General features: G+C 41.1%; 1 protein-coding gene across 1 annotated transcript in view; it reads right to left on the bottom strand.

Annotated features, from left to right (window-relative positions):
* CTTNBP2 (cortactin binding protein 2) overlaps nt 1-16,820 on the bottom strand; it is a 177,701-nt gene that overhangs the window by 54,225 nt on the left and 106,656 nt on the right. Inside the window, 4 exon segments of the mRNA XM_036328864.1 lie at nt 4,150-4,229; nt 5,315-5,410; nt 7,608-7,883; nt 10,827-10,944. Coding sequence (XP_036184757.1) covers nt 4,150-4,229; nt 5,315-5,410; nt 7,608-7,883; nt 10,827-10,944 — 570 coding nt within the window.

Below are 16,820 nucleotides of genomic sequence, written 5' to 3'. Positions count from 1 at the left end.
ATCAGAGAAAGAACAACTAGCAAAGAAAAAAATTGAAAGTATCAGATTGAGAAGACACCATCTCTCCTAAATTGTAAGGCTTTTGAGTGTTCCCATTCGACTGTAGCTGCTTTTACAGTTAATCCCAACCAGATCAATAAATGGCTCTCAATGCTTGTTTTCCTCAGGACTTCTGGCTAGTCCTGATGATCAAACAGCAGGACTTATACCTGCTAATTATGCAAAAATTCTTGGTAAAAAAAAAAAAAAAAAAAAAAGAGGTAGAAAAACACTGGAATTCATTACGATTTTCAAAGCAGCAACAATCTTTGACTCACACAACACTAATTAAAGGAGCCACAGCTGCTGATTCTTTGGAGGCTGCCTTTGAATCCATTTTTGTTGCAATTAGTAAGGTTCCAGTTGCACCTGATGCCATAGGAAACATGGAGATAAATAAAATCTTTGATATCTTTCATGTTTGCTTGCACTTGAACTATAATTTTTTTAAAATGTAGACATTAATAATTTCTTAAAAGAAATTATTTTACAATCCAATGAATACATTTATTAATCACTATTCCAGGTGTTCTGCTGCTAGAAATTGTCGAAGTTGTATGCTAGTATGCTGGACCAACGATCTGGTTACATTTCACAAATTATTGGGCATAAGGATGTTTGTTTCAACTAGATTTTAAGATTATGAAAACTGGTATATTTTCATTTATTTAAAATCCTATGTTTATTGAAAGATTAAGAGTGATGAACTACATAATATACTATTTGCTACATTAGGGATTATTAATGCTTTTTAAAATTCTATGTTAATTGTCTTAGAATCCTCAGAAATTGAGTGCTAACATATGAGAAAAAAGGCTAACTTTTTACAACTTCAATTATATTAAGTAATAAAAATTTTCTGATCACACACACAATTTACTTTCCTCAGGAGCAAATACAGTGGGGCCTTGACTTACGAGTTTAATTAGTTCCGAGACCTAGCTCGTTAAGGGGCTCATTAACTCAAATTACTCTATCAACTCAATGTAAAAAAATCGGCGGAGAGACAGCTAGTTGCCGGGAGCCGGTCCATGCTTGCTGTTTCAAGGGACCTGGCATATATGGCATACTGTTCTTAATATGTTTGCTCACCTTCTTGGCATTATGTGTTTTAACCAAGGCCTCTGAGAAAGGTTGTTTCCCCAGGTAGGGATTTCCCCCTGAAGTTAGGGAGGGAATAAAACCTCTTAACTAGTGCCAGGTGGGTAATTAATCACTTTAACTATGAACAATCATGCTTAAGCTACATAATCTTTACTCCCTGGAATGGAGATAAGAAACGCCCTAACCTTTGTAATAGAGATTGATAGGATTGAATCAACTGGTATAAATACAGATGTAATAAGACAGCAAGAGACAGAACTTAGAACACAGAACTTAGAACACAGAACTGAGAGACAGAACCTAGGCACAGAACCTACACAGAACCTACAGATAGAAGAACTTCGCTGGAGAGAACATGGCAAAAGATCCTGGACTGAACCTGACTACAGAAATTGGCAAGAGAACCTGACTAGAACCTGGTGACTGAACCTGGCTGGAGATCCTAGACAGAACCTGGCTGGAGATCTGAAGCAGAACTTCGCTGGAGATCCAGACCAGAACTTGGCTGGAGATCCTGGCTGGAGATCCTGGCTAGGCTGCTGATCAACTGAACACTGTCTCCGTGTCCTTCCTTCTTCGCCGACTCCGTCTACACCTTTGGGGACCCCTGGACCTGCTGGGGTTGGACCCCGGCAGCTAGTATCTCAAAAAACTCGTTAGTCGGGACACTTGTTAAGTCAAGGCCCCACTGTATACCAATTCATGGTCAATGAACACAATTTTTGTAAAGGGTCTTAGTCAAACCCATTCATTGTTTTAAAAAAAGCCTTCCAAATTAAGGCAGTAAACAAAATGATTGTGTAGTTAATGTTTTACACCATCAATATATCTTAGTTTCAGATAGATCTCTCATACACAGACACCACCTATATCAGGGAACGCATAGTCCTGACTTCATCACTCACTAGCTATGTGGCCTTGTAGCTATTTTACCTCACTCTGCTTCAGTTTCCTAGTCTACAAAATGGGTGATATTATCTACCTCAGAGGGATGTTTTCCGGAATAAATAAATAAGACATATTTCCTGGCATCTAATGAGTACAGTCAAACCTTGATTCTCAAATGTCTCCCATCTCGAACAATTCAGTTCTCAACCAAGTTGTTTACGGAAAACATGTCTCCATTTGGAACACAACTTCAGTTCTTGACCTGGCAACCCGTTCATGCCGATGTTATCAAAAAGCTTCTCTCAGGTCACAAATAAAGGAGAGAATGTGTGTCAGTTTACTGCTAAATCTTATGTTGTTAACATCTCAGAAAATTGTGCTATGAATATGTTTTTCTTTCATTGCTGGTGAAATGGATGATTAGCACAATTTTGAAAAATAAAAAGGCCATCAAGGGTGCTAATATTGCTAAGGGTATGAAAGTGCTCACCAAACAAAGATCACAGGCAATGGAAGAGATAGAAAAATTGTTGATTTGTATAAACAAAAAGCAGTTAGCTGGTGGCAGTATTTCAGAGGCAATGGCATGTGAACAACTGAAGCTGCTGCACCCTTGGAACGAATGCAGAAAGTGATTTAAGGCCAGTGGGGAGTCGTTCAATATATTTAAGAAGTGAAGTGTTTGTTTATAGATTAAATGCTACATTAGACATGTTCTGTATATAAGAAAGGTTAAAGCAGGGAATGATTTGGGGATCTGGAACGGATTAATTCAATTTACTTCATTTCTAACGGGGAAAAATGATTTGGTTTTTGAATAAGCCGCGTCTCAAACAGCCTTCCAGAATGAATTAAGTTCGAGAACCAAGGTTCCACTGTACTGAACAAATACAAAGCATGACAGTTACCCACTCGGTACTGAGAACGTGCTACTTCCTCTTGGTAACATACTCCCTGCTTCTGCCTTTTAGTCCCAGCGCTGCCCACTATTAACAGGGTTGCGCAGCCAAAAACCACACGTGCCAGTCCCACCTGAACATGTCTAAGTTCTGGCCCGTGGGTGTGGGCAGGAATGATGTGTGCACCCCCTAGAAAGGCAGAGGGTTGCCCTCCAGGCTCTTCTCCCTCTTGCGCGAGCCTGGTTATGCAGTGGTGACACTCAGGGGATAGAGTAGCACTGAGAGAAGGTCTCCCGGCACCTTCGCCCTCCCTGGATCTGTCACCTGCTAGGTAGGCCTTCTGTATTTGAAAAAATAAACTTCTCACACTGTGTAAGCTGTAATTTTTTGATTTCTGTTAAAGTGGCTACATCAATACACTAATTAATGCTTAGACATTTACTCATTTTTCAATTATAAAAGTCTATAGCAAGGCATCTTAATATTTACAGCCATTCTCTTCCATATTGATTAGTTATTTGATGTCAAGTACTAGTGAGGGACAGACCATTTCCTCTTGCTCTGATTTTAACACTCACAAATGGGGAAACGAGGCAGGAAAGATAAAACAAGGCCTAATAGTCTGGGCAATCTGCAGCCAGCTTGTAACTAACATCTTCCCCAGCAAGGACACAGAGCAAATAGTTAAAGAAAAACTCCCTAATGAGAGAATGCAGAGAGGGAGGGGGAAAGGAAAAAAGGGCAGTTTTACTCCCTAGGCGGAGAAGCCAGCAGTCTCAAAGCTTGGCAAGATAAAGTTGCCAGGTGCTTTCATGAATTCTGGGGAGGCCACAACAAAGTAAAAAAGGGGTGGGGGGACCTTGAGAATGAATCTGTACCAAAATAGTCAGCAGAAGAATTTCAAGAACTATAGACAGGAGGGTATATATAACACCTCAGACCACCACCCAACTTGCTCTTCAGATTAGCTGAGAGCCCTTCTGTGCTTCATAAGCCAGATGTATGGGTTTGCTTTGCTTTTTCAATAAAGGTACATGCTTTAATTGCGTTAATAAATTGGCTTTTCACAACGCAGTCAAGGTCTCTCATATAAATTCATTTATATGAGAAGACAAGGATCAAGGTTGGGGACAGCCTCCTCCCACTGACTCAGGGGGCTGTCCTGCCCGGGAACAGCTCTCGGGTGTTGGCGAGAGGTGCCTATAACACATCCACCTACCAGCCTTAGGTAGTTCTGCAGCACCTGAAGAGGGATCATAGATGTGTACGTCACACTACTGAGGCAGCCTTCCTGAGGACCTGCAAGAAGGAAAAATACAGAGGAGCATTGCCTCTGGTTGCCGGATTCAATATTTTACTGTTTATAAGCAAATGTTAGCAGAGCTTAGTTCCAATCCTCAGAAAGTTCTAGCCTTGCCTGGCATTAATGCACAGGTCGGGGGGGGGGGGGGGTCTCCCTTATTTTTCATTTTTTAAAATATATTTTTATTGATTTCAGAGAGAGAGATAGAAACATCAATGATGAGAGAAAATCATTCATCAGCTGCCTCCTGCATGCCCCACACGTAGGATCAAGCCTGCAACCCGGGCATGTGCTCTGACCGGGAATCAAACCATGACCTCCTGGTTCATAGGTCGATGCTCAACCACTGAGCCATGCTGACCAGACTGGGGTCTCCCTTTAGGTCTCTTCTCTAACTCCCTCCCTCCGAACCCCCTCCCGTAAGTTCTGCTATTCTCTCAATACACTGCTTGAGCCCAAAGGGATTTTCTAGGATGGTCTCACACTTTTTTTTTAAAACCTCAATAAGTATAGTTAAAACAACAAAATCAAACTTTATTACTTGAAATTGTAAAGATTCCATTCCCAAGTCTAGGAAGTACATGATGATATCTATAGCCTTCAATTTCCTTGTATATAAAAATGAGGATAAACAGAAATATGTATCCTCTTGGGTTGTTATAAGGGTTTAGTGAATTTATACTTTTAATGTGCCATACACAACAGGGCGTACTCACGACACATTAATTTGTACCATTATAATGATCATATTAATCATACACTGTACTTGACAGTAACAAACTTAACTTTCTGTCACTCTCTTATCAGCACACCAGTTTGGCCTCTGGTCTATTCCTAATGAGATGCAATCAAAATCATAGGAATCAACAATCAAGACATCACCACCGGTGTCAACAACTTGGCTTTTGATTTTTCCTCTCCTTGTTCCAAAAAACACTGATTAGTTAGCAGTGGGAGTCCTATACGCATGGCTAGAGAATGCAGGACAAAAACATGCAGGTTTAAGAACTGGTACTTCGAAACAATCATAAAAGTTGACAATCATAACAGTCAACGTTATCTCAGTTTAGAATATCTTTACCTGACAAAAGCACAGTGACTTGCTCTGCTTTATTCTTTTTCATGAAGTCCCACGGGGGCAGGGTGTGGCTCTGACCCACTGACCATGGCACATTTCCTAGTTCAAAAAAATGAAAATGTCAGGAGAAGATGAAAAGGAATTTTTCTTATAAGCGTTGATGCATGATCTCCTCTGTGAGAACTCTAAGGAATCCAAAGGCATGTACAGAATTTGTGAACGGTCACAGGGAGTTAACTTTTGTTGAAGGTCAAGAGGAAGACCTTCAAACTACAGGCTTCTCCAAAGCGGTCCTAAAGAGGGACTTTCATAGATCTTCCAGTGCCTGCTTCATAAAGGCCACCCACTCTGAACCCGGTCCCTGCCTCCCTCTCCAGCAAATCTTTAGATTCCAGAAAGCACACACACATAACCTCAGGTGCTCAGGATAAGAGAAGCCTTCCCAGAGTCTGGGCCCTCTTGAGAAACTTGTTTTCCTCTCTTCCCTTCCACAGATCAATTCCTAGATAGCCATTCTCAGCATGACCTAACATAAAGGTGCCTACCCCACCTGTAACTTCCTGTTATCTGTTGGCCTGGGTCCTTTTAATCTAGCTTGGGTTATCAACACAGTAAAATCCCTTATATGCATATATTAATAACAATAATAGTGTAGTTACTAATTATTCGTGGTTATAGCCAGGTGCTAAATGAAGCCCAGCAACAACAAACATCAATGCTTTTAGACCTGGAATTCTACTGGAGTACCTCACCCTCATTGATGAGTATGAACAGAAACCATGGCTCAGAGGTAAATCTATCCACTGGTTGTGAATACCCAGTTGCCTTTGTCAGTTTCCAGATTAACTGGATGAAGGCTGATGTAGGGGCCCATTACCTTCAAAACATGGCTGTGCTGACTTCATTTATTAGACCCCTAAGGCTAACCTACCCCTTGAATAACACTTGGTTTAATGGGCAAAATGTGACCCAGAGAATCATTTCTGATTTCTTTTCTTAATGCAATTATTTAACTATATGTATTTTGTGATAATTATGGTAATTTTAATAAAAATTATTGCCAAAGAGCCATAAAATGCCAAAGAGCCATAAAATGAAGTTGTGAATAATTTGCTTTATTCTTTATATATTTATTGACTTCAGAGTGGGAGAGGTACAGAGATAGAAACATCAGTGATGAGAGTGACTCACTGATAGGCTGCCTCCTGCACGCCCACACTGGGGATCGAGCCCTGGCTGTGCCCTGACCAGGAATCAAACCGTGACCTCCTGGTTCATAGGTTGACGCTCAACCACTGAGCCATGCTGGCATGGCTGTGGATAATTTACTTTAAAATCTAGCAGTAATATATGTTTTGAAAGTGAATTAGCATTTGTGAGTGAACTGACAAAGGCACTTTTTACTATAATAAGCCTACACATTAATAGCATGGTGAAAAGCACCCTTCTCTCAAACTGGACCATGCTTTTGCAACATGGTGCTGTTGAAAGTGTACAGGCTTTCCTACCAGGTAGACTGGGGTTTGAGTCCTGCCTCATTCGCTCGTTAGCTGTGCCTTCAGGAAGGTCATCGTGTAACTTGTCTAGCTATCTGTACAATGAGCCTGCTGCAGGGATCCACTGAGGTGCTGCTATAAAGCGCCCAGCACAGGTTTGGCATAGTGGCAGCAGGTTCCTGCAGATGTTTGTTCTCCTGGTTTAAGAGAAAAGAAACTAACCAGGGATAACTAGCCTTTACAGAGCCCTTATTATGCTCACGAGAAAGCAAATGTTATTTTCTGAAGGTCCTCAGAGGCTATTTCATGGAGCCTATTGAACGGGAATAACCAGTTATCATCCTGATTCATCCCATGTGGGAGCTTTGAATATATCTTCATTAAAATGCTTTTTCCAATTCTAGACTTCATTAAGACTCCTGTCCTTGGAGGTAAGGTGTTAATGGATTACAGATATCCTGGAATAGCCCAAGTACAAATTTGGAGCTGTGTTCAGAACCTGTGCATTAGCAAGCAGCTGTAATGTGGTTAGTTTCACGCATTTATCTAGAAGAGCAAGTGCAATCACAATACCACACCAAGGGCTTTCATGTTCTTTACTCTCTGAGTATCATCTGAGGCATAAACGCATTTATACTAATGTTATGTAATGGCTGCATTGTGAATACTCAAGTGTCAGCACCAGCAGCTGCCACAGTGAGTTTTTAATGTGTTTAACCAGTAAATTCTCAGGTTATGAAGCCCATAAACATAAATGAACCTGAAAATCTAACTTCCCTTCATTGCAGGATTGTTGATACCTAGCATGATGGATTGCACACTGCTTGCACTGAGGCCGATGCTGGAGCTAGTGGTGTTATTGTCCGTCACATCTTCCAGACTCCACCATTCATCAGAAGAGATGGCTTTGAAATGACTTGTCAGAGCTTGACTCACTGCTTTTGAAAAATCATCCCAGGATGTCTGTTTGCGGATACTTAGAGCATCTATTGTATTTTCACATTCAAAGTCACTGGAACTATAGTTGCCTGGTTGAATCTCACCCACTGAAATCCTTAAGGGTATTTTAAGAGCATCTGTTAGAAGAATAAGGCAATTAGAAATTTAAAAAATTCTGATAGAAAAACAGCAAAATGATTCTATGAAATAAGCAAATGTGAACATTTTATAAGCAAACAGAAGGGCAGCTTCAATACTTCTTTAAATAACATTAATTCAATGTTCTTAATACTGGAGTACACTTTGGTCTTTCATCTATATCCTCACGCTTTCTTTGGAACCAGGTTGCTTGAACTGATTATCTTTCCTTGTATCTTTGGCCTTTTCTACTTCATTGACTCTTTCCCTTCAGCAAGATTCTCAAGTTCTTTAAAAAAAATCTGAGAAAATTAGGGCCCTCTCTGGACCCTGAATTCTCTGTATTGTCCATTCTCTTCACCTTCATTGAGGCAGGTTATAGAAACATAAACAACATGTATATAAAAGAAACTACAGCGTGAGTCTACAGGGGCATAGCAGGGCTGTTGAGGACAGGACATTGTGGATACCACTATTCATAGGGTTGCCAGGAGTAGGAGCTGACTCAATGGCATGTAACATACACATAGTTCTATAGGTCAGTGTGCTTAGGATGGTGGCTTCAGCCATACAACCTTTGTTCTCAGCCTCAAGGTCAGCCTTCTATTAGCTGGGAGAGCTTACCTTGATCTCTCTATACCCCAATTTCTTCTATAAAATGGAAGGAAAGTACAATCAAGGTGTGTACATTTTAAATGAATTTAACATACAATTACATGGTAAGTACTAGTAAAAATTTGATAAATGGCAGACAGTGCTTCTAAAATGATCTTTCTAATCTCTCTCTGACACCAACTGATTGAGGTCCCACCTAGGTGGGCAACACTCCCTGCACTTCCATCCTTACAAACTGAATTATATGCTTAGTCACATGTAATTATTCCCAAATCCTGTCTGCTAACAAATATGCTTAAGTCCTCAAACACTAGAAATCATACGTGAAGCATGAAAGGTGTGGTCTGTTCAAACAAGAACAATATGTGGAACTTCAATCGTAGAAATACACTAAAATGAAGACTTCTACCCAAAAATTAGTGAAATATCACTTTATATGCTTTAAATTAAAATAAAATGTGCATTTCCCATGATCCCCTTCTTAAACTGGCTTCTCCCATTAACTGACCAACTAGTGGATAATATTATTTTCAGGTTGTCAATTCTCAGTCCTCATTTTACTTACCACCAACATCTGACACAACTGATGTCTCTGTGCTCACTGATGTACACTTCTACTGGATGTCCTCATGTCAGACCTCACTGGTCACTCTTTATTGTTGTCCCTTTATTGGTCCCTCCACTTTTTCCAGATTTCTTAATGACAGAGTGTTGGAAGGCTCATTTTTCTCATTTTTTTCTATCTGTATTCACTTCCTTGGTGATCTCATTCAGTCCTCTGACTTGAAGTATCATCTATAGACTGCTGATTCTCAGATTCGCATATCGAGCTCATACTCATCTCTAGAATTCTTGCTGACTTGACATCTCCACGGAGTTCCACCAGACAGACAGCTCAGATTCATACACCCCAAGCTGAGCTTCTGGTCTTCACTAGCAAAAGCTGCTTCACCTGCAGCCTTCCCCTGGACAGCTGATAGCAACTCCATCCTGCCAATTGGTTGCTCAGGCTGAAAACCTGGAGTTTTCCACAAATTCCTTCTCTCATACTTTAAAAATTAGTTTCCAATTACAGTTTATGTTCACTATCATTTTATATAAGTTTCACTCCCCTCTCTCATACTTCAATTTCAACCCAGCAGAAGGTTCTCTTGGCTCTATCTTCAGCTATATCAGAACCAAACCACTTCTCGCTAACTCTTCGGCTACAATCCTAGATTGAGTCCTCATTATTGTCTCTTACCTAGAATGCTACATCAGTGAACTAAGAAGTCCTCTGATTCTACCTGTGACTTCTTATAGCCTATTCTCAACAAGTCAGTGAGCTACTAACATGTACTTTAGATCCTATCACTTCTATACTCAAGCATTGACATGGCTCCTCCTTAAGTCCCTCTGATGCTACATTTTCAACAAGATCAGGATCCTAGCCCCACCACATCCTGGAACTTCTCTGACCTGCTTTCCTTCTACTCTCCCCTTGCTCATTCTAACCCAGTCACTCTGGCAGTTCCTCAGACATGCAGGTATGACCCTACCTTAGGGCCTCTGTCCACCAGGATGTTTGGCCTGGAAAGTTCCTCACCTCCTTCGAGTGTTTGCTTTGGTATCAGTGAGGCAACCCTGTCCATCATTTTAAAAACTGAAACTTCCAAACCCATTTTAAAAACTCCCATTCCCAACCCTCCCAACTTCCTTAATGTTTTCCATAGTGCACAATACCATCTTACATACCCTAGAATGAATTAGCTATGTCTACTGGATTGGGTGATAATCTCAACCTAAGAGGTCATACATACTATTTTGTATGCATGAACCCACAAATGAAACTTTCATAAAATGTGCTGAGAGCACATATTCTTCAAGTTGGAAGGAACCAAAAAGATCACCAATTATCTTCATAGACAGGTAGGCAAATAGATGTGGAGAGACAACTGACTTGCCTGGGTTCATACAACCAGCTAATGGCAAAGTATCCAGCCATGATTTCTCATACCCTGTTAGACTCATGTCTACAAAGACAACCTAAGTCAGAAGAAAAGAGTGATACCCTAAGTCAGAAGAATGACTTAGAATGCTTTCCTAGGTTAAGTAAAATACAAGGAAGATCTTGCATTATTTGAATAGCAACTCATTCTGTAAAAAGCAATTCTACATGGAAAAATAATTACCACAGTTGTCATCAGTAAAGTGTTTTTATAAAAGCTCGGGTTCAAAGAAAGCTAAACAGAGAATGAGAAACTGAGTTGCACTAATATTTTACCCATGGTCCCTGAGGCCCTGCTTTGTGGATGCAGGATGAACAGTGGGGCTGTGAAGGCACTCACTCAGATTCTCCAGCAGATGCTTGCAGTCATCAGTGGCCACATCATGTGCAGTCCGACCGCACTTATCTCTCCTTTCTGGCTCAAGCCCACCATGCCTACACAGAATTTCTAGGCAATTCTGTAAAGACAAGAGCTCTATTACCTTCCGTCCAAATTAAGAAACTTGAGCTAAAACCCCACGGGAAAAGTCATTTGCCCACAGCAAACAAATCAGGAATTCCCCAGCAACTCAAACTAAACGATGTCCCAAAATGAAAAGCAAAGAATGCTTCACTGAACTGTGAATCACAGGATCAAGACAATGCTCCACAGAACAGCCTCTTCTGTATCAAGAGAAAAAAATCAGTTTACTAATCACTCAATTTGCAGAGGGAAATTAGGAAAGAAATTGACTTTGGCAGACAGTATCCCTCAATGTTAATTTCACAACATAAAGCAAAACGGCTTTTGCTACAACTGGATGCTGCTTGCTGAATACTGGACTATGAACTGCTTTCCTGATCATGTGAGTATGGGGCTCCAATTGTAACAATTCTGTCCCAGAGTCTTCGTAAGCACTTTTTAAAATTTCAGATCTTATTGTGTCTGTTTTTTTTTTTTAAATATTAAATATATAAAGACCATGTTGGTTGTATTTTGAGAAAAACATTCCCAATAGATATTGAAGTTATGTTCCCTCTCTTTTTCAGCTTTTCTTCTTTTATGCTGCTTAAGGAAATCTTCACTCAAAAAATATCAGTAACCTACAAACTGACAAGTCTTATTTTCAAAACCAAAGTAGAAATAAATGCAAACATTTCTAATAAATAACTGTCCAGCGGGATGTTACCTTCGGATATTTACTAAGGAACTCTACTAGCTCAACTTTTACCACATTATGTTTTGTTTCCTGACTTCCCATAAAATTAAGCACAAAACTGAACAGACCAGAATCTATGGCAGTGATGGCGAACCTATGACACGCGTGTCAGCGGTGACACGCGAACTCATTTTTTTGGTTGATTTTTCTTTGTTAAATGGCATTTAAATATATAAAATAAATATCAAAAATATAAATCTTTGTTTTACTATGGTTGCAAATATCAAAAAATTTCTATATGTGACACGGCACCAGAGTTAAGTTAGGGTTTTCAAAATACTGACACGCCGAGCTCAAAAGGTTCGCCATCACTGACCTATGGCAAGGAACTAACAACCAAAACAAGCAACATCCTTCTCATCATTTCCCTAAACACACACACACACACACACACACTTTCTGTTTGGCAAAACACACTTTTTTTATGTGAATATTTTACTGAAGCATATGGTATTCGCATAGAAAGTATACAAGTATTCAGCTTGAAGAATGATCACAAAGTACAATACTTGTGTAAGGAGCACTTTGTAAGCGTTCATCTCAATCTCTAGCCCCCTCCCTTCTCTCCCCATCTTCCCCCACCACCTGTGCCCCCTAGGTATCTACTGTTCTGATTCTAGTATTAGAGACTGGTTAGCTTGCTAATGAACTTTATATAAATGGTTTCATTCTGCAGGCACACTTTTATATTTGGCTTGTTTCAGTCAACATAATGTCTATACAATTTATCCATGTGTTGGGAGTAGTCATTGTTCATCTTTTTGTTTTGCACTTTTTAAAATTACCACGTGGCACTCTCTAGTGTCAATATACCACAATTTCCTTACTTACCTAAGCTCTTATGGATGGACATTTGGGTCCTACTATGAAAATTCTAGCACAAGTCCTTTGGTAGATACTATGGCCCACATTCCTGTGGAGTGTATGAACCAGAGTTGGACTGCTGGGTCACAAGGTATGCCGTATGTTCTATGTTAGTATATATTGCAAAGCGCTTTCAGAAGTGGCCACAGCAATTTCCACTCCCCCCAGGAGAACATGTACGTTCCAACTGCCTCATATTTACCCCCAAACATACTTGAAATGCAACCAGAATTCACAAGGAAGTACAGGAAATCCCTAAGGGCTAGAAAGATAACCAAGGAGTAAGCTGAAACCACCAATTAAGTGAAATTTGAAAAGGAAGCCAGTGCTGGTTCAAGAGCAGAGCTGGTGTAGAGACTACTTTTGGATTCTGTGGCGATTGGAGACTAGCCCTTGGACCCACAAAATGGAGAAGCAGAACCAGAGGACCCCTGTAGAGACAATCACCTGCCTGAAAAGGGAATCAGCCAGGACACCTGATTCTCACCGCCCCTCCCAGGTGGGAGGGGTTTCCTCTATGACTGTAATCGCAGTCTGGCTTTGTGGGGCTGGGGTTCAGATTTAAGAAGTCACTAAGTCAAGAAATTAAGTGAAATCAAAGTCAATATATAAATAACAATTCTAATAAAACTGTTTATTAATTTTCACAAGACCTGTGAATGCATAAGATAGTGAGAAATTCAGTAATGTCGATTTAGAGATTAACTCTAAAATGAGGATTAAGTAGAATGCAGTCTGAGCACTAAACTTTGTGAATTCCCAGATTATAAAAGAGAAAAACAATACATTTCTTATTCAAGTTAGCACGTACAGCAAAACCAGGTAAAGACAAAACTGACTTGGATTATAACCCTGCCAATATAAATTATTTTATCTATGTTTTTGGTAAACCATTTAACATTTTTTGCTTCAGTTTCCTTATCTACGTTTCAAATATTTATGTTTCACAGAGTTGTTATGTGACTTACAGAAAAGATGCATACAAAGCTCTCATATTCTCAGCACTTAATAAGCTCTTGATATTTATTAGCTGCTGTTATTATAATCAACATAATCATCACCAATTAGAAAAGAGCCTGAATATTCATCACATCAACAAATGTCACTGATCTCAATATAATTCTGGGTGATGTTACTTTAAATTACAAACAGAAATGATAAAAGATATAACCCAAATCTGCAAGATTTTTATTTCTGATCCATAAAGAATGTTATATATAATTTGTATTATGGCTCAGTTAAGTCAGCGGGCAATATATACAAGCAGTGACTGTCTCTTTAATGAAGCACAAAATGCCAGAAAGATAATAGGATATCACATATCGAAACACTGCTACAGGTGTAAATTCTACAGCAATACGCTGGGCTCAGTGGTGAACACAACTGCTGTGTGACAACAGCTACAACTACTGTACAAGCACTTAGTGCTCAACAATCCACACAATTTATGAAAGAGGTACGAAGCATGTGCCAGGTGCTATGTTAGAGCCAAGGACTGTGGCAATGAATAAGATAACAGTTCTGCTCCTTATGGAGGAACACAAAATGTAGCGAAGTTAGACATGGGGAAATTGTACACAGGAAAGGGGGCTGTTGCAATGATGGACAAAATTTTACTACGTGGAGGAGGTGGAGGAGGGAAGGTGAAGAAAAGAATCTAAGGTCTTTCCTGATAGGTGGCACTGTGTGAAGAGGATAAATGTTGTGATGCCAGTCCCTGCTTCTGGAAATGGATTTCCCAGGGGCCTCAATGGGGCAGGGTGTCCTATACTAGTAGAAGAGCAAGAGACCTAGACGCGTTCAAGCCAAAGTCCTAGTCACCATACAGATACATCTGCAATAACAGGGGCTTAAAGGAGCAGCAGCGTAGGCTTCAGCTTTTACTTCCGCTCACATCCCATGTACCCGGACTTAGGTAGGTGGCCACCGTTACCTCAGCGGAGGCTGCAGAAGGCAAGTCTTTATTTTGGGTGGTCAGGGGCCCCTCTGAAAACTGTAGGATCCGTTATTACAGAGGAAACAGTAGAAGAGATGGTGAGGGCCAATGAACCAACTCTACCATGGCCCTTTAAGGAAAGCTGAGGAACAAGGGGCCAGTGCTAAGGGGACTAAGTAGAAACTCCTAGTCCAGTGGTCGGCAAACTCATTAGTCAACAGAGCCAAATATCAACAGTACAACGATTGAAATTTCCTTTGAGAGCCAAATTTTTTAAACTTAAACTATATAGGTAGGTACACTGTTATTAACTTAATTAGGGTACTCTAAGCTGGCCTTTGCTAAAAACATCCTGAATCTGATTGAGGTACGTTCGCTGAGGTCGACCCCTTCCAACTCGCCCATCCACACTCGTCTTGTATACTTGTTTTGTCTATCTCATTTTGTTCATCCTCTCTATATGGCCACCCCCCACTTCTTCTAACGCCACTTCTTCAAAATAGACTCGCCCAGGCCGAAAACCTACTTCTGCGCATGGGCCACGAAGTTTCATCGCACTGTATGTGTGCGCCCACACATGGTATTTTGTGGAAGAGCCACATTCAACGGTCCAAAGAGCCGCATGTGGTTCGCGAGCCGCAGTTTGCCGACCACTGCCCTAGTCCAAAGAGCTAAAGTCAGAGTCAAGGCAGAGAGCTGAGAGTCTGAGACCAGACAGAGGGAGCAAACGTGAAAGCAGTTTGCAGATGTCCAGGAGGTAAGGTCCAGTGCAGGTTCTGAGAACAACCTTGGGTGTGAGTGTATCGTTTTGCAGGGCAGGGGAGCTGAAGGCTGTAAAAATGGGAAGTGATGGCATAAGCCAAAAAGTTGATTTTGGGGTGAGTGGTCAGAAATGAAGACGGCTGGAGTCAGCTGCGGAGGGCTGAGTGCTGAGGAGTTTGGATGCTTCTCTATAGGCATGAGCATATGTTCAGGTAGCCAGTGGCATGGTCGGCTCAGCTCTGAAAACCAGCTGGTGCATTTGGAAGATATATTCGCAAGAAACAGGGTGACAGGAAGGAGATCGGTTAAAAAGAATGAATTGATTCAACAAACATTTAGTACTTTTTAAAAAATATGTTTTTATTGATTTTAGAGAGGAAAGGAAATGGAGAGATAAAAAGATCGATCGGCTGCCTCCTGCACACCCGCTACTGGGGATCGAGTCCACCACCCGGGCATGCACCCTGACCACAGCCCGAGAATTGAACCAGCAACCTCTTGGTGCATGGGATGACACTCAGTCCACTGAGCCACTCAGTCCACTGTTTGGCTGGGCAAACAATTAGTACTTTAGGGCCGGAAAGTCTGCTGGGTACAGCATATACAAAGATGGAAAAGTGATTTGGGGAAGGAGGCAGAAAGGGAGAGAGGCATGCAAACAATTACAGTTTTGAAGTTCAAGCTCTCTTAAGTGTCAAGAGGTGCCCTGGGAATATCTCACTCCCAGAAGCCAAGACTTCAGCTGAGATGTTTTCCAGGCAGGGAGGGGTCAGGACAGGAGAGGAGGCCACTTGAGGTAATGGGAACAGCAGATGAAAAGGCTGGGAGAGCAGAGAAAGCACGGGATGTCTGCACAGCAGCTGGCAGCACATGGTTAGATCACAGAATGCATGAGGGGAGGAGACAGGAGGTGTGCTCGAGGAGGTAGACTGAGGCCAGGCCAGGAAGGGACCTATCTGTCATGATAAAGGTGACATTTATCCTGGAAGTGACAGAGCCTTGTAAAAACATTAAGCAGGTAAATGACATGACCATGTTCCCTGTTAGAAAGGCCCCTTGCATGGCAGTGTAAAGAGTGGAAGTGACTGGCTGAGGAGACCCCGCTAGGCGCCCACACAAGTCCAGACAGCAGATAATGAGGGTGCCTCAAGGATAGTGCTCATGGGGCACGGAGGAGGCAACATATTCAAAATTCATTTATCAAAGAATAAAATCTAGAGTTGTATTGATCAATTGAAATCATTAAATTAGAAAGATTGAAGAAGTAAATATAGTGGCAGGTGATGTTTTTAGATTCAGAGGAAGAACAAGAGATGCAGCAGACTGGCTAAGGAGCATGAACATGGGAGCCCAAGGATTCACCCACTTGGAACTGTTTGGTAGAAGCAAAAACGAATTTGGTCATCAACAAGGTTGCCATATAATTTTCTAAACTGTGACACTTTTAAGTGTAAAAGTTAATAATAGCCTTAACCAGTTTGGCTCACTGGATAGAGCGTCGGCCTGTGGACTGAAGGGTCCCAGGTTCAATTCTGGTGAAAGGTATGAACCTTGGTTGCAGGCACATCCCCAG

Source organism: Myotis myotis, unplaced genomic scaffold, assembly GCF_014108235.1.
Source record: "Myotis myotis isolate mMyoMyo1 unplaced genomic scaffold, mMyoMyo1.p scaffold_m19_p_11, whole genome shotgun sequence".
Classification (NCBI taxonomy): domain Eukaryota; kingdom Metazoa; phylum Chordata; class Mammalia; order Chiroptera; family Vespertilionidae; genus Myotis; species Myotis myotis.
The sequence above is the reverse complement of the archived record's forward strand: the minus strand, read 5'-3'. Positions and strand labels throughout refer to the sequence as shown.